This window comes from Anas platyrhynchos, chromosome 5, assembly GCF_047663525.1.
Source record: "Anas platyrhynchos isolate ZD024472 breed Pekin duck chromosome 5, IASCAAS_PekinDuck_T2T, whole genome shotgun sequence".
Classification (NCBI taxonomy): Eukaryota; Metazoa; Chordata; class Aves; order Anseriformes; family Anatidae; genus Anas; species Anas platyrhynchos.
The window spans coordinates 39,974,093-39,999,059 of NC_092591.1; the positions used below are offsets into that span (position 1 = coordinate 39,974,093).

At 35.8% G+C, this 24,967-nt stretch overlaps 1 protein-coding gene across 1 annotated transcript in view; it reads left to right on the forward strand.

Annotated features, from left to right (window-relative positions):
• RASGRP1 (RAS guanyl releasing protein 1) overlaps positions 1-22,850 on the forward strand; it is a 43,475-nt gene extending 20,625 nt beyond the window's left edge. The window contains exons 4-17 of the mRNA XM_027457832.3: positions 793-855; positions 2,772-2,903; positions 4,001-4,154; positions 7,516-7,689; positions 9,219-9,335; positions 11,116-11,391; positions 13,613-13,693; positions 14,288-14,392; positions 14,919-15,028; positions 15,702-15,846; positions 16,846-16,882; positions 17,485-17,631; positions 18,126-18,493; positions 19,667-22,850. Coding sequence (XP_027313633.1) covers positions 793-855; positions 2,772-2,903; positions 4,001-4,154; positions 7,516-7,689; positions 9,219-9,335; positions 11,116-11,391; positions 13,613-13,693; positions 14,288-14,392; positions 14,919-15,028; positions 15,702-15,846; positions 16,846-16,882; positions 17,485-17,631; positions 18,126-18,493; positions 19,667-19,801 — 2,044 coding nt within the window. The 3' untranslated portion in view covers positions 19,802-22,850. The remainder of the gene's footprint in view (positions 1-792; positions 856-2,771; positions 2,904-4,000; positions 4,155-7,515; positions 7,690-9,218; positions 9,336-11,115; positions 11,392-13,612; positions 13,694-14,287; positions 14,393-14,918; positions 15,029-15,701; positions 15,847-16,845; positions 16,883-17,484; positions 17,632-18,125; positions 18,494-19,666) is intronic.
• The last annotated feature ends 2,117 nt before the right edge of the window (positions 22,851-24,967 follow it).

A 24,967-nucleotide genomic window follows, 5' to 3' on the forward strand; every position in this document is an offset into this window, starting at 1 on the left:
TCCTCAGTTGGGGAAGATTTCAGCTGCAGTTAATCTCAATCAATCTGTGAGAGAATCTACAAGGTGTTTTCATTAAATTATTTTTTGTAGTATTGAAAATATATGTATTATCTATAGCAGAAGACTGAAGATACATATAATATATTTTTTCCAAATGTATCTTCCATGTCTTCATAAGGCATTGGTTACAATATAAGAATATGTGTTTTACAGAGCTAATAGACTAAAAGTATGGATGTTTCTTTCTAGTTACCAGAGCATGTCAAATGAAAACTATTGCAGTCAGAGGGGTGAGATTAGCAAGGAGTATTTTATATAGCTGGTTATATTTAAAAGAAAATATCCTCTTTTTTTTTTTTTTTTTTTTGAAAAGCTTCAGTGACTCATACTAAACTGGAGTATTTCTTAATTAAACATAATTGTATTGTATACAATAAATTGTATAATTGTATATTGTATTGGTATTGTTTCAAATTTTAGTGAGATATGCAAGTGATTTTTGTTAGAAATTGTGAAGCATGCTTCAAAGAAGTATGCGTACAAAGCAGTCATTTCAGTACTTAATGGTCTATACTTGGGCAGTTACATCAGTATTACTCAGAGTTGTCATATTTACAGCAAACATTTGCTAGTGATCTTGGAACATAATTTCTATACCTTTGTATAAAACTATAATCTGATATCATATGCCATGAGAATGATTCCTACTATACTTAAAGGTAGGGAAATATTTAGCATGCTACATTTCATATCATATGTGAATAAATATGATTTTCCTTAACAGTTTTCTACCTATCTTAGTGCTTTAGAAAAGAAATCTTCCATGCTATGTGTAAAGATATGCTATTTTGTGAGGTAAGAATATTCTCATATGGTAGCTATTAGTCTGCAGTTGTTCCTGTACCATATAGAAGAATGCTTTTGCATATCTTAAGATGACATTGAAAGAGAAAGAGTTGCATTTCTTCATCTTTTCAAATTTCACTTTAGCAACTTAATAAAGGTCCAGGTAGCCTTGTGTAGATCCATTAAAGTCAGTGCATGAATTACTGGGTCAGTTTCAAACTGATTCTGTATAAGGCTGTACCTTGAACATCAGTGAGAACTGACAGTGTTCAGGAATCAGTAGCGTTGTGTCTAATGTTATTATATAGGCCTATTAAAAAAAAAATGATGTGGGATATTGCAGCTACTTTAATACTAAGAAAAACACCATTGTATTTATTAGGTAATATTCCCTAGTAACTGTTCTTAGTCACTTGAAATATCCTGGATTGCTTATCACTTTTTTTTTTTTTTTTCTTTTGGACTAAATGTGATAAAATTTGATATCTTAACGTAGAGAAAACAAAAAGGAGGAAATAAAGATACAGTTCTGGTAACAGATTAGCATATGATAATTCTTCTTTACATGAAATAGGAAATAACTAGCATCAGTTATGAAAGTGTTTGTTTGTTTAAATGGTGATGACTCTAGAATCTCAAAGTAGATTATTAGGTCAGAGTGCTTTGCTATTGTGCGTGGTCAGGGAACATTTTTGCTTCCTGGCAAACTGATGTATGTACATGTATGCATCCACGAGAGTATGCATTTCCATTTTTCCAACAAGCACAGATCTTTATGTGTATGGGTGTACTAGGTCTGGCTGGGATTGTATTAATTGTCTTTGTACCTGCCTGTATGGTGCTGTGTTTCGAATTTATGACTAAAATGGTGTTTACAGTAACAGGTAAAATGTTGCTGTGTTGAACAGTGTTTGCACAGGTTTGCATAGCATCAAGGCTTGCTCAGTTTCCCACCCTGCACCTCAGACAGTAGGCAAGGAGTGAACAAGAGGTTGGGAGGGGACAAAGCTGGGACAGCTGAACGAGTCTGAACAATGGGATATTCCATGCCATATAACAATATGCTCAACAATAAAAACTGAGTTGCCATTCCAAAGTAGCTATACCTTGAATAATGCATGGGCTTTGGTCTGCTCATGAGAGATTGTGAGTGATTGCCATTGCAACACTTGTTTGGTGGTGTTTTTTCATTATTATTTTTTTTTCTTCTTTTATTCGATTGTTAAACTCTTTTTATCTTAACCCACAAGTTTTTCTCACTTGTGCCCTTTCTATTCTCTCCCTGTCCTGCTGCAGGAGGGAGGAGTGAGTGAGTGACTGGGTCGCTGTTTAGTTGTTGGCCAGGTTCAACCTACCACAATGGGTGACAATTCACATATGGGAACTGAAATATAAAATACATGACAGAAGCAGTTTGAGTGCCCAACACAGAAAAATGTAGTTCTCATGAGATATTTGGTGCATGGGAGGTCACCACCAAACAAATATATTTAAATAGTAAATTTTTCTTCAGTTAATAGTTAAAATTCTGACTAGCGCAATGCATTTTCAGACTGAATTATTTCAAGTTCTAAAGGAATATATAAGATATTTGTGAGATCACGAAGAAAATAATCGGCATGCATATTATCTAAATTTAATGTGAAAACAGAAGATTTAATATTGAATTACTGAATTCCATTCAAAAATGTACTATAGTTTTATACAGAATTAAAGTAGCTTCTTTTTTAACCTTGAATATTTGATTTCTGATAGAATAAAGCAGAAGCATTTAAAAGCATGGTTTGTCCCCTGAAGTTGATCAAAAAGTTGATCAAAAACAAATGATAAACTGGAGCATCTATAGCAACTATCTAAGTTTCAGCCTTGCTCATGGTAAAGCAACATCTTTATTTTTGTATTTCTGTTTTTTCACCGTACAATAGATATTGGATTACAGAGTTTTGGGTTATGTTCAAAATGGACTCTAAACTATCCGCAACTATGGAGGAATTTCAAGAACTGGTTAAAGCTAATGGTGAGGAGTTACACTGTCGTCTAATTGACACAACTCAAATGTGAGTGCAGAAGTTTCAGTATGCTTAGAAAACAAGCTTTTGTTCTGAATTTCCTTTATTCAAATATAATATCGTTCCAGTACAACAGGGTCATGATCCTACAGTGGGTTAGGTTTAGTCTGTAATAAGATAAGTTGACTGTTATTTATCCTAGAAGAATGTATACCTTATTATAGTCAAAATATATATTACATAGAAGAATAGAATGCCTTTCAAGAATGGCTGACGTTCAATTGAACTGTTGTGTAGACTTTGTGCTCTGTACTAGATAAATCTTATTCTGTCCAGGGAACTTAGAAAATTTGTAGAGGCCTAATGGTTCTGAAGGTCTTACTGACTCAGTTGATGAAAAAGGAAAGTACACTTTGATTGGGTAATAAAGGAGGTAAAATGTGTTTGCATTTTAAAGCCAAAGGTAAGATAGAAGATACAGTTTATTGAATTGTCAGACTCTTTATTTTGTGTGATTTCTAGCTGTAGGATGATTTATACTGTCATGAACAAACCCTACATCTGTACATACTATGTACAGCATAGTTCTGTCTTGGGAAGGGAACCTTCCTCGTTATGTTAGGGTAAGATAACTGTGGAACCGCCTAACTATAAATTCATACTTTGGAAATACACAGGAAAACGCAAAGCAGAACTTGGCATGCATTTTATATCTGTTTATGAAAGATGATATTTAGTTTTTCATACTCAAGTAAATTTTGTTACTCTGAAGACAACTATCATAGGAGGAATAATTCTTATTCAGATGCAGGTCAATGAAATCTGTTAAGACCTAATAAATCGAAGAACACTGTACATGTTCCATAAAGCCAAAGTTAGGACAGCAGTTTGGAAAATGCAGTATATGATCTTGTTTTGTTTAGTAATATAGTTGTACTGTACTTATGTGCTTCATTAATGTAATATTAATGTATTCTTATAATCTGTAATATGTGACAGAAACTTGCTGTTTAGAAATTCAGGTAATCAACTTTTTAATGCAGTAAAACATGAAAACAACGTAAATTTTGTATTATAAAGAGAAGAAAAAAAATTATCTTCAGAAGATAACTCGGGGTAATTCTGTTTTAAAATTTCTCTAAAAGAAATTCCAGGGACTGGTCTAGAAAGCTGACACAGCGTGTAAAGGCTAACACCAGCAAGAAACGGAAAGTTTCACTTCTTTTTGATCACCTTGAGCCAGAGGAGCTGTCAGACCACCTTACCTATCTGGAATTTAAGTCTTTCAGAAGAATATCAGTAAGTAATTTATTTTGTTTCATTTTTTAAAACAAAAGCAGGAATGATGTAGAAAAGATGGGAGAGGAATAGTATTACAAGATTAACCCTGCAGTACGAGTAAAACAGTTTTGCTGGAGAGCTAGCAATGTCGAGGTCAATTACAGAACCAGCTGAGAAAACTGTTATCTGTGTATCAGTACAACTAAATGAAGTAGATAAGGCCTGTTCCCTGGCCCTGAAATCAAGCAGACTGATTACAGCTCAACTTGCATCTGCAGGGCTAAACTGTCATGTCTTCTAGAGAAGGATACTGATGCATGCTGTGTGTTAAGAATATTCCTTGGTCTGTGCTGTCCATATCCATACAGATATATGCATGGACCAAATCCAACTGTTGTTGAGAGAGTGTTAGTGGCATGAGTTGAAATTTTTTCAATTTTATGCTAACAATTATATGTATGGACTAATATATGCCCATGTCTGTGTCCAGGCCCTTCTTGTCTTACTGGAATTGAATTGGCCAGTGATACTTATTCTGAGTACCTTTCTTTTCCCTACAGTTGGGGGGGGGAGAGTAGAACCTTTTAAGTAGCTATGCAAGAGAGTCAGGGCAGGGTCCGTTGGAAGGAAGAGGAATAAACAATCTTCTTCCAAATAATCTGTCCCTATTAGAACAAGTGGTATAATTGGGCACAGAAACAAACATCATCCTTTGACTCAAATCATAAGTCAAGCTGAAAAGGTATGAAGAAAACTTGGAAAGCTCCCAGAATGTTAATTTCCTGTGGCAATAGGAAAGTAGGAAACAATGCATCATTCTCATACAGTGGCTAAGGGCTTTTCTGCATAAGGAGTCACTGGACTGTACTTGCCTTGTTTCCCTTTTTTTTTTTTTTTTTTTTTTTTGTGTGTGTGTGTGTGTGTGTAACAAAAAAACAAAGATAAGTAAGCAGTCGAGAAAACAGCATTTTAAGATGCTAGTTCCCCTACACACTTTGGCCTCACTTGCATCCTTTTATGATCCATTATTTTTATTCAAACATGGTACAGTTCACACATGAAACAGAATAGTAAACATTAGACACCAAAATGTAATTGAGTTGCAAAGTCAATGTGATGACACTGAAAGCAGAGAAAAAATCACTCTTTTTTTCTCAAAATAGCAGAATTTGAAAATGAGATCTAGTAAGGAAGGTGGCTCTCAGTAGATTGCAAATTTCAGTCGTGTTAGTGTAGTTTATGTGTAGTTTATTTTGAGCTGACTGCACGTGACTCTTCAAGTATTGTGCTAAATTCAAAGAGCTGTGCAACCAAAGTCATGCATAGACATGCTGCCTGTAGGCAGTACTAATACTTAAAGCTTATACAAGTCTTAATGCTTTCAAAGCTTTGTGCAGACATAAAATAATTAGTGATTAATGAGCATAACAAGTATGATTGCTGTCAGAGTCTTGGATTTGTCATAGTACTCCAAATTACAGTTACATACCTGCATGCATTTTGGTATAAATTGAGTTTACTGAAACCTCAGATCAGGAAAAAAATGTGTAATTAAGAAATAGCTTTAATCATTAACTCTTTGCAGAATGTATTCACAATATGCTAAGCCACAGAATCCTTTTCTAACAGGGCAGAATATAGCAGGAACGAGACTGCAAATGGCCTGTTATGTTATCAGTCATTGGCATAACTACTTATAGACTCGGTCATATGAAAGCGAGCAAGGAATACTTGATCCCCTACACATATACAGCACGTAGCAAAATCTTCCAGGAGACACCTTGTATCTTGCAGCAAAGAAAAATGCAGGGAGTGGTGTTCACAAAGTAATGACTGCAGGTATGCTCGCACTTGGAAATCATTTTAATGCATAGCTATAAAATACAAGGATCCTATGCTCTCTTATAAGAACCTGCTTTACTGTTGAGGCTCTTTAATTAGTCATTACAATACCAGACCCTTGCATTATTTAAGTACCTGGACTTCTTTACAGTATATGCCGCTTACAGTTCTTTTACAGCTATCTTGAGTCTTTAAGTAGTATTAAATATAAACTCGTTCAGCATTAAAAAAAAAAAAAAATCATTTTCTAAAGGAGAGAGCTGGTGACAACAAAATATAAATTAATCAAACTGATTTATAATTGCACTGAAACTGCTATGAAGTTGATAATTATGTAGTCAGATATTGAAAAATTAATTATCAGTACAGAGTGGTTGCTTAAATTTCAACATCCAGCCAAATCTGGCTATGGTTCACCATTCAAACAATAACTGTAAGTGCATGCTATGAAATCTTAGAGACAGCTCTACTTATTACTCATAGTATTTTTTCCATTTTTAATTTCATAAGATGAATCCAGGTGTCTGCTGTTGTCTCTGCTTTTTAGTGTTACTAGTTCTCATTAAATGGGTGGGGGGAAACAAAGTTAAAAACAGAGAGAATGGGCAAGAAACATAGCAGTATTACAATTTATGACCTTTCCTTAAGGATCAGTGCCATTCAGTATATACATGTATTTCTCTGACATTAAGAAAGGAATACATATCTACTATGACTACAAAAGTTTTTGGTAAGATGTCAGTATTAGTACCCATAGTAAAGAATGAGTATATAAATCTCCTGTCAAATCTTCTGATTAGTTACATTTCTGTGCATTCCTGTCAATGGATATATCAAGAGAACAGATAAATGTTGCATCAACAAAAACAAATGATTGCTTCTTTTTAATCTTAATGGGAAGAATGGCTTCAAAGAATGTTTAAACTGTTTGTCCCCTAAACAATTTTGGATCATTTTGGTAAAAGACAACAATCTCACAACGCATATCAAAATATTAAGGAGTCCATAGCCTTTCTTATTTCTTAATGGGTTTAATCACAGTTTTATATAAATATGTTTGAACTTGCTTCTTTGTTTCTGTATAGCTTAATTCAGAAGTGTGATGTAGATACATAATTTGAACATAAACCATTACTGAATTACTCGATTGATTGAATCTAGGTTTCTATGGCAAATGTTAGTTAAATGTAATGTACCAACCTGTGGAGCCACTGGAGAGGAAAACCCCAACTTTGCTCATCCTAGGGTTTATAAGAGTCAAGGCTTGTGGGATATACATGATGCAAGTGATGTGATACAAATCATCAAGAAAAGATGCTTTCAGTTAATTTCTGCATTCTGCAGATAATTACTGCAAGTCTGCTTTAAAGAAAGCTGAACATAGCTTTGACAAAGTAGAGTCTTATGGATATTTAAAGTGCAAGATAGATCTTGTTCTTTAGTATTTAACTTGTAAAGCACACCTTTGTTTGCAAACAGATCACGAGGTGTATGAAATGGAAGATGAATTTTAATATACTTTTTTTTTTCTTTTAAGTTCTCAGATTATCAAAACTACATCGTGAATAGTTGTGTGAAGGAGAATCCAACGATGGAAAGGTCAATTGCTCTTTGCAATGGTATCTCTCAGTGGGTGCAGCTAATGGTTCTCAGTAGACCAACACCACAGCTTCGAGCTGAAGTGTTCATCAAGTTCATTCATGTTGCACAGGTCAGTTAAATTTTGACACGTGTTATTGTGGTGGTTCTGCTCGAGTGGGCAGCCGAGCTCCACCACAGCCTCTCTCTCACTTTGAGGAGGGGGACCTCCTCAAAGAGGAACGGGGAGAAAATACGATGAAAAGGGCTCAAAGGTTGAGATAAGGACAAGGAGATCACACAGTAATTATTGTAACAGGCAAAACAGACTCGGCATAGGGAGAAAGTAAGATTTATTGCTTATTACTAACAAGCTAGAGAAGTGAGAAACAAAGGAAAGAAACCAAAAGCACCTCCCCCCCCATTCACCCTCTTCCACCTCCTCCCCCCGAGCGGCGCAGGGGAACGGGGGAATGGGGGTTATGGTCAGTCTACAGCGCTTCTTCTCTGCCGCTCCTTCTCGGTCACTCTCGTTCCCTGTGCTGTGGGGTCCCTCCCACAGGATGCAGTCCTTGATGAACTGATCTGGCGTGGGTTTCCCACAGGCAGCTGCTCTTCCAGAACTGCTCCAGATATGGGTCCATACCACGGGGTCCATCCCTCAGGAGGAAACTGCTCCAACCTGGCTCCCCCACGGGCAGCAGCTCCTGCCAGGTCACCTGCTCCTGCGTGGTCTCCTCTCCACGGGCTGCAGGTCTGGCCCGGAATCTGCTCCGGCAGGGGTCTTCCACAGGTGGCAGCCTCCGTCGGTGCAGGGCCACCTGCTCCACCGTGGTCTCCTCCACTGGCTGCAGCGTGGAACCCTGCTCCACCGTGGTACTCCATGGGCTGCAGGGGGACATCCTGCTTCACCATGGTCCTCACCACAGGCTGCAGGGGACTTCTGCTCCGGCGCCTGGAGCACCTCTCCCCCTCCTTCTTCACTGACCTTGGTGCCTGCAAGGCTGTTCCTCACTCCTCGCAGTCTCCCAGATGCTGTGTGGTGCAGCATTTTTTTCCCTGTCTTAAATATGCTCTCACTGAGGTGCAAAGCAACACTGCTTATCGGTTCGGCTCTGGTCAGCAGTGGGGCCCTTACCAAACATGGGGCAGCTTCTAGATCCTTCTCACAGAAACCACCCCTATGACTCCCTGCTGCCAAAATCTTGCCACATAAACCCTACATAAATAAATAACTACAGTTATTTATTTTGTCTTTCTCTGAAACAGCCCTTTAGATGCTCTTCCCATGCTACTAGTGGGGGGTCAGCTAGGAAAGAGGTGGTGGCAGTGGTCTTCTGATTCATATATACAGTGTGCATATGTGTGAGTTCATACCACGTATTCAGTTACATTATCTTCAATGGCACTATGGCTTTCTCATATCTATTCTGAAGAAACTGCACCAACAAACTAGAATTCCTTTTCAATCAGCTGGTGAGATCTGAAGCTGAAACTGTTTATCTTTCTACTGTATGAACTGCTATGGATTATGGGACAAAACTTGTAAGAACAATATTAAACTTGTCCCTGAACAATAGAGGAAATGTAGAATTTGGGTATTCACGTCGAACAATTTCACCCTTTAAATAATAAATACTGACTGTTTTTATGTCAACACAGAAGCTTCACCAGTTGCAGAATTTCAATACATTAATGGCAGTGATAGGAGGTCTCTGTCACAGTTCCATTTCCAGACTCAAGGAAACAAGCTCATGTGTTCCTCATGATGTAACTAAGGTTGGTATTGATTTATAAATGAGATAACTTTAAGTATTTTTTTTTTGTCATTGCCTACGCGCACATGCACAAAACCAAGCTTACTTTGTTAAATCTGACAGATAGAAAGAGGAGAAAAAAAAAAAAAGAAAAGAAAAAGGAAGACTCCCTCTGTTCTTTTTTGTTGTTGTTGTTGTCATTTCATCTTTACAAACACCAGTTAGTCCTACGCTTTCAACCCTCTCTTAGAGATTTGTAGAGCTTTCTCAATTTTTTTGTTTGAGAAGATGCATTTTCATTTACATGGAGTAGCACAGAATAGCGTTCAAACACAAATGCAGACAATTAGATCCTAGAATATTTGAGAACAAAACTTTGCTATCCATAGCAACACTCACCAGCCTGAGTCTATAAAATGTTAGCACAGACATCTGCACTTTAAACCTGAAAAGACCAGTTTTGTTCATCTGATCTTTCCCTATGACAGATTTTATCTAGTTGAGACTTGAACAAACTTAACTCCAAGACACATATATTGTAATACAGTGTAACATTAGGAATTAGTTGATATATTCATTTTAATTCATGTGAGTTGTAGAATGGACATATTTTTGCTGTGATTCCAGCTACTAAAACTGTGAAGATTTTTTGCTTGTTTGTTTTGGTTTGGTTTGGTTTTAGCTATGAAATGGCTTTAGTCACTTGGTCTTAAGAGACTAATACACTTTATTTTATCTTATTTGGGTCCTGAAAGGTTTCATAAAGTTATCTAAAGAATTTGGTTTGATCATGGTATATTTAAACAGCTTTAATGAACAGTGCATATCTGGAGTATAGAACTGAAATGACCTCCCACTGGTGCAGATCTCAGGATCTATATATCCAGTTTAGCAAGCTTATTTTAGAAGCATGTTGTTTTACAAATTTCCTCGTTATGACTGCATATGCCTATGAGTTGAGTAACTTTTTGCATCAAGAAATTGTATATAAGCACTAATAAAAACTAAGTAAATAAAGGCTGGTAATTAAAGTAAACTTTACACTAGTAAAGTAATTAAATTTTAACTAAAAAGATTAACTTGTGAAGGTTAAAAATCAAGTGGTTAGACAGGAACTTCCACAAAAAAGCCAACCAACCAACCAAAAAAAAAAAAAACCCAAACCAACCAACCAACCAAAAAAAAAAAAAAAAAAGCTCCAGTGACTTTATAACATTAAAAGTCAGTTTTGTGCCTGTACAGTTATAAGCAAGAAAGGTATTTATATTGCTAGACATAAGATTTGTTTGGCCTTTGCAACAAGTTATATGTACCATCCTCATCAAGGAAGAAAGCCTTCTTAAAGTGACAAAGATGTGCCACTTTGAACTGCAAGAATTCTGGTCATGTTGTGATAGAATCAGAGCACAGTGTAAGGTTTCTCTGCCAGTCCATTCCAGCTGGTGACCTGGAAGTTGGAGAATTACATTCCACATTGTAAGGTGAGGATGCTTGATTTTAGGAAGGTCAGAGACATGACAGCTGCTTTACCTGCAGAAGCATCCCCTTGATTTGAGAGGATTCTTTCTTTTAATTGACTTAATAGGGAATGTAGGAAGGCTGGCATTATAGATGAGGCACATAAGATGTATTATTAATTTAAACAAGGTAAATAACTAGATTTCATTTGGAGCCTTACATTTTTAAATCAATGTTGAGAGTCACAGTGAGCAAACCACTCAAGAGTACGGAAAATTCTTGTGATATATGCCCAGAACAGAAGGAGGAACCACTTTTGATTATTTGTGTTCTTTTATTTTTAGGTGTTTAATGAAATGACAGAATTGCTTTCGTCTTACAAAAACTACGACAGTTATCGACGTGCCTATAATGAGTGCACTAACTTTAAGATCCCAATCCTTGGGGTCCACCTGAAAGACTTGATATCACTTCATGAGGCCATGCCAGACTACTTAGAAGACAAGAAAATTAACATATACAAACTGTACTCTCTGTATAACCACATAAATGAGCTGATACAACTCCAGGAAATGCCACTTCCCCTGGAGGCTAATATGGACCTTGTTCATTTGCTTACAGTAAGTCTATTGGATGAGATAAATACCTCCGTTTAAAAAATGATTTTCAAGTACCTCTCAAATTAAACTAAGTAGAGAATTCCATTAATTATAACACTGTTAAGACTTTTTTTTTCCTTAAAGAAGTGTAAAATAACAGAAGAGGAGAAAAAGTTAGTTTACCTGGCAGCAAGGGTAGAGGTGCCTCGTGAACACTATTATTTTAAAGTTTATTGAAGTTTGCTCCCAATTACTTCCATAAGGAAAGGAAACCTTTATTTACATTTCACTATGGTAGCATACATTCTGTGTGTACTTTCCCTATGGAAGCACCCTGACTCCTCTGCTGATTAAGCCTAAATAGGGAGAAAGGTGGAAAGCTTCCTTAGGGTGCACCTTGGAGGCAGAAGATTGCCTATAATGCTTGCTCGTGTTGAACGTATAAACCTGCACATAAAAGGGGTTCCTCAAGATGTGTAGGGTTAAACATACCACACTTCTAGCCAAGTTTCTTCTGATACTAATAAAACTGTTTGACATAAAGATCAGTCAAGTGTAGTTGTATTGTGCTTCTAGTAATCTCTAGTCAGTACATGTTACAAACAAAATTAATATTTTCTTGTTTCTGTTTTGTTTGGCCCTAACAAGCCTCACAGATTGGAAAAGCTAGATAGCCTGCTGACTCTTTCTGGTTATATGCCCTGTTTCAGGAAAACCTGATAGTTAGAATGTTCATGTGCTTAAGGTTATTTGTCCTCTCTGGGAACACTTGTGTAAAGTTTTGTTCCCAGGGCCTGAAACAGGCTATTCAGTACTTCCCATACAGCTACATAAAGTGGTGAATTTCTTCCTGTAAAATGTTTTAAATGCTTTGTCTGAAATGATTAGAAGTAGATCTTTTTTCACTAACATTTTATAAAAGTGCCTATTACAAGCTTGTAGAACTTTGGCCACAAGTTCATGTAACTATATATTACAGGACATAACATAAAAGAAATACTTCTTCATTTCAAAGCAGGAGTTTCTCAACTGCTAATATTCCAGGCTGTATGATTTTCTTGTTTGTTCCCTGTTTTTTTGTTTGTTTGTTTGTTTGTTTGTTTGTTTGTCTCAACACTCTTTCTCCTTTGTGTTCCTAACAACAGCCAAATCAGTTTGAAGAGGTAGTAGTGATTACATACACGAATCAATAATTAATAGAAATATCTTGACATTTGCACTAGTTTTTGAGTGTTAGAAAGTACTTTAATATTTCCCCAGGAATCAAAAATTATTCACTACTTTTACTACAACAGCAATCTTTTAGTCATTCACAAGAAAGTTGTTGCACATATAAAATTTAAGCCACATTATTCAGCTTTGGTCTGATGTGTTATTTGCATTCAGCAGTATATTGGTTTCTTATTTTATATATATGTGAGTGCCACCATCTGGATTGACATACTAGGATAACCTGAAACTAATTTTGTTATGAAGAGAGTATTTCAACATTATATTTTCTTCAGACTTGCCTTGGACTTGTGTTACTTGCTTGTAACACATTTAGCTGTGGCTTTTCTGTTCACATTTCTAATGTGAATATTTTCATACAGTCAAAAAGCATCATGTTGCCAGTCTTAAAATCTTAACTTGAAATTGTTTCCAATTATTTGCTATACCATTTTCTGGGGCACACCCATAAGCAAAGATATAAATTTGGTAACTTTTTCAAATTCCTTTATTTATCCAGGTGTGAAGTTTCTTGTTTTACATAACTGTAGTTGGCAGCTAAGTTCTCACTAAACATATGCGAGTCCATCTTTTATCCTCGTCATATACTTGTTGGTTCAGTGTGGTCCCCTGACATGTTGAAACGAGAATTTTCTGAGAATTATGGTTGACAGACAGTTTCATTGGAATTATGCTTAGTTGCATGGTAGACTATCTGTATATCATGGGAGTAACAGGTTTTTTTCAGGTTACTTATTAACACACAGCTAGTCATGCCTAGTCACTTGCCTGTTAGTGGCTGTAGCTGTGTAATGTTACAGATTTCCAGATAACAGCAGCAACATACTGGAATTTAGAAATGTGCCTATTTCAAATCATGGTCAACGCCTATGCAGCTCAAATGCATTTTTTTCTTGTGGTGCAACCTAAATTAAAAAATAGCCCACCATAATATACTAACGTGTGCCAGGAAGAAATGAATCAAGTAGCAGCAACTGCTTTGGGATTAAACTAATATTGTGTTTGTTTTCAGCTGTCCCTTGATCTGTACTACACAGAAGATGAAATTTACGAGCTTTCATATGCACGAGAGCCAAGAAGTCACCGAGCGGCTGTAAGAGCCTTTCCAGACTCTTAACAAAACAAATTTTGAGCAATTAACTTTTATCCCTTGCATTCATTTTATTTTATATGTTTTTGGCTTAGCATAAACTTCATAGACTGAGCAAAATTTGTTAAAGCATAAATAGTTTGATGATGGTTGAATAGGATGATGATGAAGCATAAATGAGAGCATATGTGAGACGACACCCATGTTGGGTTTCACAGTACAAACAAAAATGCAGTTACTTTTATAGAGACATCAGGCTCAACCTTGACTAACCATATTGGTTCTTTTAAGTTAAGAATTATTACATGACTCAAATGATCAAACCTATGAGTGCAGTTTTTGTTCTTGTTTTATAAACACGGAAAAGAGGGAATTTGCAGGGTTGCCAGTGAACTGTGAGAATTTAAACCATTGTTTTGGACAGTTGAGGGAAAAGCTTGCTCTGAAGTACCACATAATTATCAAAAGTATGATGTCGGGTCAGATAGGCCATTTCTGCAGTCCTGTATCACACAGTTCATCATCACAAATTGAGGAAGCATTACACTGAAAATATTTTAACATAGTACTAATAAAGTTCCATTCAATTTATTGTAGCCTTTGACACCTTCCAGACCACCAGTAGTTGCAGACTGGGCCTCAGGAGTAGCCCCAAAACCTGATCCAAAAACCATCAGCAAACATGTTCAGAGGATGGTGGATGTAAGTACGGTTGGACTATCTACCTTACACCTCAAATATAGTCTCAAGGTTTAGGTATGAAAAGACACAAAGCAGGGAAAAAAATAGGGCCAGACACAATCAGTGATGTCATTCTACAAGGGAAAATAGGTCTGTCATACAGCTGTTTCTCACATAACATTAAACTGACCAAATAACCCAGGCAGCTGCACAGATTTGGCTAGAGCATCACTGACAGCATTAACTGAGTGTATTAGTACAAGTTGTGCCTTAATGATGATCTTAAAGAGTGATGAAATAAGAGGTAGTGTTGTGAAGTGTTCAGTCTGTTTTATGTTGGCTTATCTATATCTTCCTACAAATCAAGAAATCATAATGCTTCTTCAGACTCAAGCAAGAAAAACAATTAAAAAAACCTGTTTTACTGTTGAATAGATATTGAGGGAAAGTGGGAGAGGAATCCTCTGAATACTGTGAAGACTTTCTGAAGTAGTAATTCAATAGTTTCTGTCCATGTTATAAACTATTCTACTAATATTTTACACAGTCTGTCTTCAAAAATTATGACCATGATCAGGATGGATACATTTCTCAGGAAGAATTTGAAAAGATAGCAGCCAGTTTTCCATTCTCATTTTGTGTAATGACTAAAGACTGGTAAGTACTTACAAATCTCTTTGAACCTAGTTCTGCTTATCAACTTTGTAGGTCCTGTGTGTGTTATTCTGTTGTTTTGTTGGTGGTGGTTTTGTTTCCATTTTTTTTTTTTTTTTTTTTTTTTTTTTTACTTCTGTCACTAGAATGGTAAAATCATCCTCTTCACCAACAAATGGAAATGAAAAAAACATAACTGACAAAAGCATCGTAAGAACAGAGAAAATAGAAGAAGAAATATTTTTAGAATGACATGCAGTATATACTACTGAGGAACTTCCCAAAGATGGCCTGTTTGTAATAAATAAATAAATAAATAAAATTAAAATAAAAAAAAAAAAAATAGAGAATTGGCAAATGTCTATTTTGGCCAAATTAAAAATATTTCTCTCAACACATTAAAGCATGGAAAAATGCAAACATGGTTATTTCAAAGTTTTAAAATAGTTTTGAGGTTGCACCTCATATACAAGTAGTTCATTTATCCTCACAAGCTGCAATTGTAATGTGTAGAAAAGCTTCTGTAGACTTTAATTGTTGACAAAATTACCGATATTGCTGTAGTTCTTGGCCAATTAAAGTATTGCCATTATAAATTGTGAAGGTATGTTTAGCTCTCCTTATTGTTTTTAAGAAAAGACGTGCCTCACAAACAACTTTTCTTGTTTATTTTCAGGGAAGGTCTGATTAGCAGGGATGAAATAACCGCTTACTTTATGAGGGCTAGCTCTATCTATTCCAAATTAGGACTTGGGTTTGCTCACAACTTCCAAGAAACCACTTATTTAAGGCCTACTTTCTGCGACAACTGTGCTGGATTTGTAAGTTCACTTTTTAGTAAATTATGTTAATATTGTCTAGAAAAATGCCTATTTTTATCTCATAATTACTTTGTGTCACATACAGAAATGAATCTGCTTAAAACACCAGTGAAACTACAAACATCAGGCTATTGCCTGTGTAGCTATTTAATGTACCCTTTAAATCCCTCTTGGCAGTGCTACTATTTGTTTAAACATGGCTCCTACCTTGTGGTATTTGGCTGTGTCACTCTCTGAGAAGACTTTCCAAATCCAGAGAGCTCTGCTCCCTGGGGACAGTGACAGGACCCAAGGGAATGGCATGGAGCTGGGACAGGGGAGGGTCAGGCTGGGTGTTAGGAAAAGGTTCTGCACCCAGAGGGTGGTTGGGCACTGGAGTAGATTCCCCAGGAAAGTGGCACTGAGAATATTTGTATGTATGTATATCTGTAAATATTCATGGATCTGAGCCTACTGGAGTTAAGAAGCATTTGGAAAATGCTCTCAGAAATATGGCTTTATTTTTGGGTGGTTGTGTGCAGAGCCAGGAGTTGGACTTGTAGGTTCTTCCAACTTGAGATATTCTATGATTATATGAACTCATGTCCTGGTACACACAAGCCCTGTGCCTGGCACAGGAAGGTTTAGTAAAACTGACTCCAACAACTACCTGGCTTAGCTGGGATCAAACAAGAGTGCTGATGCACAATTCTACATCTACTCTAGTTTTACACCTTCATTGGGAGTTGTTAGATCTGCTGATGTATTCATTGGAGACTCGGTTAAGCTATTTTGTTTGTGATTAAGGAACATGCATACAAATATTCTGTTTACCTTACTCTAAAGATGTGTAGATAGTTCCTATTTTGATTTTTACCATTAAAAGGATATGAAAGTAAAGTACTCTGCAGGTGCTCAAATCTCAGATGTGAGTGGAGTGTTTAGTGAATATTTTTATCTAGAGGTATCAAATATGCACAGACATATATTAATATATTATTCTGTTTGTTTGAATTTCAGCTTTGGGGAGTCATAAAACAAGGATACAGATGCAAAGGTAAGATATTTTATTCTTTGTTAAATTTAATCTATAACCTATGGTGAATGGCAAAACAACCAAACAAAAAACCATCTTGATTTTTTCCAAGATCCATTGCTATGTCTATAGACCTATTTAATCTGGCCTCTCAGCGAGAAGGCTGACTCAAGAATAGGATGAGACATGCTCCAAAAGAAATGCAAAGGTGAAGGAACTGATAGCCCTAAACTCTTGCAAACCTTCACTGAATCCCAAGGGTTGATAAACAGACCCTTCTCTTCTGATGAGTGCAATACAAATTCTCTGAAAACCATGTAACAGATTCACAAGTATTTTGCAGTTTTCCACCTCATGCATGTATCTGCTTTCTCTGCAACTTCTACAGTCAGAACTGTTACAACCATATGTTCCTATTTGATATTTTCATATTGAAAAGGAGTTTGAGGTGTATATAGCAAGGGGATATAGTTGAGTTGTTACTAAGCATATGTTTCAGGTAAGGCATGTAGAGAATCTTAAAAGAAACTTTCCTGCTTCCTTTGGAAGCAACACAGTGTGAGAGCTGACCTGAAATACTACAACAGAGCCACTGAATCATGTAAAGTTTGTTTTGTTTACAGATTGTGGAATGAATTGCCACAAGCAATGCAAAGACCTGGTTGTGATAGAGTGCAAAAGAAGACCCAAAACTTCAGTTCCAGACAGCAGCCCAACATCTGCTCTTGCTTCAAACCTCTGCACACTAGGGGTCAAAGAGCAACTCCACGGTGAGGAAAGGTCATGTTAAAAAGATCAAAATATCTAGATAATTTTTGTTTTGTTCCTGTTTCTTTTAAAGATGAGTTGTACAGTATTGTTTAGGGTCTGGTTAGTTAATTGCAGAGTTTTACCAACATAGTAACTAGAACTAGTAGACCTCCAGCCCAAGCAGTAAGATCAATGGTCTGTATAAAATTTATTAACATATAAATAGCTAGAGGCTTTTCTCTGAGCTTAATGATAGGTATGCTCTGATTGTGATGGAAGACTCATGTTTTCCTCTTTATAATCCATATTTAGGCTACTGAGATAGGGCACAGCATTGTTCCAAGAAACATGATATTGAAAGATGTCCCATGGCACCAATTTTACATTTACTTATGTAAAAATAAAGAACAAATATTGTTTTATTTATTCATTAAAATAATGTTCAATTACTGTACCTGTTGTTCTCCTTTCCTGGGATAAAATCTTGACTCAATTTATGATGCATGTTCTATAGGACAAGAAGAAGGACCATTCACGTTTCCTAATGGAGAAGTAGTGGAACACAATGAAGGCAGCAAGGACCGAACCATTATGCTGATGGGTTCCTCAGCTCAGAAAATCTCAGTAAGACTGAAACCAGCTGTGGTTCATAAAGGTACACAGACTGATTCTGTACTGCTGGTTGGTGATGTATCTCATAGGCAAACAGAGAAGAAAGAAAGGATACCAGAAAATCCTTATCTCCAGCCTACCCCACCATCCCCATGTCCAAGCCCATTACTAAGCCGCAAAAAGGCATATGTTAAATGGGAAAACAAGGACTCCAGCCAGAAAATGAAGGAGCATCACAGCTATAAACCCTCATACCATGAACTTGAGCAGGTATGTACATAGCGAAACACAAAATTATACAACAGTACTGTAAAGTGGTAAGAGTGGGGTGGCTGAGTGGGATGATGTCACACTACCACTGTACTCCACTATAATTGCCAGAATAATCCATGAGAGGTATAATGAATTCTTAGCCGCTTTAACCTCATCAGTGATGTTTCACTTCAAATGTAAATTTTAGTAGTGGTACAGAGCTTAGGGAATATATTTTGAAGCCTTTGTTATGGTTACGTTCATCCCTGTAGCCTTAAAAGTGACAAGTAAGAATGTGACTGTAATCCAATTGCTTAGGACAGGATGTTACTCCACAAAATAAGTTATTTTAAGGAACAGCCTTCTGCACATGTAATACAAGACTGGGAAACTTGAATTAGTGTTTTAACATAACTTTGACAGGATACTATTTATGTAAGGCATTACATTGAAACCAGTTTAACACTTACCTTAACAAAAATATTTATGGCTAAAGAAAATCTGACTTCTACTACAAGTTTAAGACAACAATGTTAGTCAAAAAAAATAATCCTAGAAGTACAGAGAATATAGAATAAACAGAAAGCATACAGTGAGATGCACATCAGCTATTACTAAACAAGGAATTAAAAATCTGTTCACAGCTTTAACGTTTTCTTAAAATTAAAAAAAAAAAAAAGTAAATATCCCAGCCTGCCTTGGAGACGACTGTTCTGAACAATGCGTAGAAGTTTTCTGTATTTTTTTCCTCATGGATTACAATGCTGGTAAATTAGCTCTGTGTACAAGCTCCAAAATTTGTAGTGTCTACTGTTATGTCTTGCATGTCTTGATTCTCACTATGTAATCAAGCACTGTAAAGAGACATTTCTAAAACATGTTAATTTAGACTCTGCCTTGGATTGTAAGAGGAACTTCTTGTTAATGACTGATAACACATCTTATAGATAGCTTTGTGTATATATGCATACATATATGATTTGCAAATGATTAAGTCTTAATACATTAACTGCTTGTTAGCTAACATGTCTCATCCTTTTAATGTTACTAGCTTACATGCACTATCTTTTCTATCGTTAAGAGACACCTTCAACTTATGTTTAAGCCAATCAACCTAAATATACAACCAGACAATCCTGAAACAGATTTAAAATCAAAACGCATTCTCTATTTTCTTGTTTGTTTGTCTAGGAAAGAAATATTCTAAAGGCAGACAATGAAGGTTTAAAGATCCAGCTGGAGCAGGCACATAAAACAATCGAATCTCTTACAATCCAGAGAAGAAATCATGTAGTTGATGACCTACAGCACAGAGACTGCTCCTAGCAGAAAAGGGGAAGATCCCTATGGAAGAATGAAAGACTGAAGGTGTGACAAAGCTGCTTTACCAAGTGATCTGGAGAGCTAGTCCAAAGGATTTTAAATGGAAATGCTCTCTACTCTGTACACTTCTGTATTAGAAATACACTTTCAAGTGTATCAATGAATACCTTTGACATTTTTAAGGTAATTTAGCACCATCTGCACAATGAAAATCCAATCTTCTGGGATTGCTTTTAAAAGGAGCAACACTGTTCCTGAAGTTTATGTTCATGATGGATTCCACAGTGAGTTGGCTGCAGGCAGCACATATTACTCTACAAGTGTTCTGACAACATAGCTATTCATAAGACTGTCACGTCAGATTTGGTCCAAATTCAGGTTTGTAGAAACATGGTCCATAAAGCTAAGCATTTAAGTAAAACTGCAGAAATATTTCATTGAGAGAGAGTTCCTTCTCATTGTGTCTGAAAACAATTAAAATCATTACATGGACTGTGACTTATATTTCTGAAGTTTAGCAAAAATATTAAAATAAGTAAAGCTAATGATATTTGATTACTTGATTCTTTAGGCTTTGTTAGGATAAACTGACAGATGTTTTAAAACTCCTTCAGAGCTTTGTAGTCCTGCTGCTCAAATGCTTACCTTTGTTAAGGTAATATATGACTTGAGAGTTTAGAGTGAACACTGCTTCCACTTTCGTGGAAATGAGCCCTACTTATTCAGCTTAAAGGATAGCTTGCTGTTCCTTTACCATAAATATGGGACAAAGTTGATTATTTTTCTTATAATGTCAAATGACACCAGTGTTGCAACATCTGAGTAAAACCTCAAAGGCCATATTATGAGGGAAACTGTATAGTAATCCCAGTGCAACAGATAATGTATTTCAGAGCTTCTAACATCTTACAGCTCTAACCAGGATTTCTCCATTATCTTTCTCATAGTTTTCACATGCACTTTAGATAAAGAGTCAAGATGACCATGCTCTCATGTGTATAAATTTTGTATAGCAAAAGGTGCTAGGGAGTTAACTTAGTTTTCTTAATGCTATTAAGTGTTCATACTGGCAAAAGATGACAAAACAGTCTTTCAAGTTACTGGTATATTTGTCAAAATAGTCAATTTTAAAATTGCATTTGCATTTCAAGGTAATTCTTACACTTACAGCTGTATAAAACTCACTTGCATTTATCAAGCAGGCATTTCTCATCAAACATGTAAACAGCAGAAAGTTAAAATTAATATATTTACTAATAAATTATACTTAATGTTTGTCAAAACTTGCAAGTTACTTTACAAACTCCATTATAGATTGAATTTTTAGTTGACCCATTATAATAGCATGCGTGCTTTGTGTTCAAAGTGGCGTTAAGTGTATGTTCTATCTCTAGTTTACAGTCATTAATTGTCAAGTATATGAATGGTTTAATTATTGTTTTTAAAAAAAAACAACAAACATTGGAAACTACTTTGAAGTTTACTGGTTCTAAATCCTTGTTTAGCATTTGGATTGTGCTTGTACCTCCATGACTGGAAGGAAACAGTAGTAGTAATGGAGTTTGTTATTTACTGTAAATAAATATGGTATGTAAAGAATTGAAATGCATATAGCAGCTGTGAAGACTGTGCAAATTTTGTTCCTCATACACTAAACCTGAATTATTAACAGTTAACACGTAATTGCACTTTGATTAGTGAAGCAGTCGAAATGGCTTTCAGATCATGTTTGTAAATTTGCTTTGCCAATTTTCTGTAAGCTTCTTGATATTTGTCCTCTATGCAGGACTACAGCAAGAACTTCTGATATGCGTTTAGCAAACAAAAGTCTACTTCTGCAACAAATAAAACAGGATAAATACTGAATATATTTTCATGTATTTGGAAAATAGCTAAAAAGAGCAACAAAGACTGGTAAATCCTGTTGTGCAGCTAACTGCTTGCTTATGCTCTGAACTCTGGATTCTAAAAAATATCTGTATGTGTATATACATATATATACTTTGTTCATTTCCTTCCCTCCCTCTCCAAAGTAGACAACCTAATGTCAACAGCTGGCCCAAAGACCAGCATTATTATGTTAGAGTACTAAGGGTTTTTTTTAGTACTAAATGCTTAAAATTGAGTTAAGACCATATTTGTAAGTGTTAACGTTTCTCTTTGTCATTCTATTGTTCCTACAAACAGTTTGAATGATTTACAACACCTATTTGCAGGAACATCACACATCACAAGTGGTGCTTCATGTGTGCTGAAAGCTTCCTGTTTCAAATGACTTGGTTGATACCTGGAAAACTTGAGAGCTCAACTATCTTCAGGTTCTTTGTTTGCCAAAATCCCTTTACAATGTTTTTTGTCTGTTTTGTTCTGTTTTGGTGATAGTTCCTTCTTATTACTTTTGGAACTTCAATTTTGATGCATGAAAGACTTGTGCTAATAGCAAAAACAGACTGTACTGGGATACTGCTAAAACAGACTGAGCTATGAGCAAACATTACATGCATCTCTGTTAATCTTAATGCTCTATGCTAGGAAAAAAAGAGAGTTAAACTACAAAATGCTGTTTAAGTCTTATCAGCAAACAGTGATATTGAACACCACTTACCATTTATCTTGTTAATAAAAATGAAAAGCACTTACCTTTATGCTCTCACCAGACTCAGCTGTGTTTCATGTAAGTAAAGGAAGGAAGAAAAAATGAACACCCCTGCCACAACTACTGTTTATTTTTAAGTATAAATTCTGATCTTCTAAAGATAAAGTAGACTGAATAATATGAAAATTAAAATGGCAGAGCTACTTTTAATATTCAAATTAAAGACAACTGCATTTAAAGTAGCTTTTGAAAATAACAAAGCTACCTTATGGAATTCTTTATTATAGAAGCAGTCTGTTATTCTGTTGTACCTGATCTCTACAGCAACTTGAAAAGTTTTTGTTTTAATGATATTAAAGAAGATTGAAAAAGTGTACAGATTGTAAAGATTTTATATATAAGTGTAAGATTTTGGTTTAATATTTATAACAGAAAAAATATTAAAATTGTACATTACCTCTGTGTTTGTATCTGAAAAATCTTAACCTAAACTGATTTTCCTTGATTCTGTTATCTGTGACACTTCTGCTGGACTAACCTAGTGTCTGAGTCTCTACTCTCTCTAGCACCTGAGAATATTGAGAATGCTCAGGAAGCTAGGCCTGTGCAGATTATTCTTTCAGTATTTTAGTGGTTGAGACGCTGCAGACACTTTCTGCCACTCTAATGTTCCAAGTATTGCAAAGCACAATCTTCTACTAATTCTGAATAGATTTAACAGCATGATAAAGAACCTTTCTACTAAGGCTGGCTATTACACAGAAAGCATCACAGCACCCTGAAAATTTGCTATTTACCTTACAGCAAAACTCAAAATACTGTATCTTAAAGGCATTTTTTATGTGAGGTATTGAACATCAAAATATCTGACGGGGAGGTAAGTTCTGTTTTGTTTCAGAATTACAGAAGTTAAAAATTGAAAGCTTCACAAGTGATTAGAAGTTATTTCCTTAATTTACATAAAGACAGTAGTAACAGTCATGTAGACCTATGCTTTTTGTCCAATTCTTTTGGACACCGATGCTTTCAAATGAAACAATACATTTGGGATGCATCTGGAATCTGTCCTGTCCGGTGAAATTTTCCTGTATTGTTATCTGCCTTGTCTATTTTGGTCATGATCATAAAAAGCAAGTTTCATCATTACTGCAAATCACCAGCTGGAATTCTTCCTTACAAACACAGAAGCACTATGGGATAGAGAATCCAAATCACACTACAGTGATGCAAGTAATTTCAAATACAGTCATGCAAGTAACTTCAAATACAGTACTTTATTCCTCAGTGTTTACAGCTGTTAACAAAAGTCTCAAAACCTGACACAAAAATCTTTTTTTTCCCAATTCTCAAGCAACCAAACCCATTCACTAAAACACAAAAATGCTTACAAACATATATATGAAAAAAAATTACAACAGAATTTTTATTCTGACAATACTTCTTGTCAGGACTGAAACAGAAAATTGATTTAAACCTCTTCTTAAAATTATTTTAATGATATTATTGTATCTTTGTATCTTTAGATAAAAACATACATTCTGACAGCAAACGAAGCTGAGAAAAGGATACCTTTATGAAAGGTGGTGGTGCTTACATTACTTTTCTACTACTGCCTTTGCATTTTGGAATTATTCAAGAAAAAATGAAATGGCTTGAATTAAAAAAAATCTCCAACAAAATTTCCTCCTATTTAAACTATTGTCTTCTACATGGCCCACATCAATACAATTGAACTAAGATACTGGCATACTTAACTGCTAGAATTGGATGTAGGCACACAGCTGGTTTACCTGACGGTCTATTTCATTCCAAACTGCCTTCCCTGTTACAAACTATATGAACTGGTGAGCATAAAAGCTCCAAGACACATCCACATACACAGTTAAAACAGTTCAACTAAACCGGTGCAATTTCAGATCTTGACTGATGAAATTTTTATGTAGAGACAAACCACCCGAATTTCCTTGATATTACTAAATGCTTGGCTGCAGTTCAGAAATTACTTGTAACAGAAACAACATCACTGGAATGAGGAAACAAAACTTAAAATTAAGGCTTTGTTTGTTAAAACTTACTCTTTCCACTCCCTTGCTGATCAATACTTCTCAAGTCCAAGGCCAGTAGACTCACCCAGAATGTCATGAACTCGCGAGCCGTTCTATAGCACTAGGCAAAAATCAAGCTCAAAAGCAAGTAAACCAGTGCCATGTTTCCACATGACCCATGAAGACCTCTGCAATGACAGCAGACACTGACAACAGAAATGAGCATAGGAAAAAGTGATAAAAGAAACCATACTGCTAGCAGGTAGGTGAAGTTAAGCCAGCAGAGTCAACTCATTGCACCAAGTTTACATCCAAGCCAATGTGTTCAAGCAAGGAAAACTCCCCTTTTTTGGTAGGCACCTGCTAGGACCCCAGGTATGGATAAGACTCCATCAGTCCCATCATAAAGCAGCATACTCGAACAAGCATTCAGGGAAGTTCCAGGAGGGAATTTTCAAGTTATCTAGACTAAGATTTCAACTGAACGTGTTGGTGGTGACTAATTAATAACATCTTACACAGGCTTTT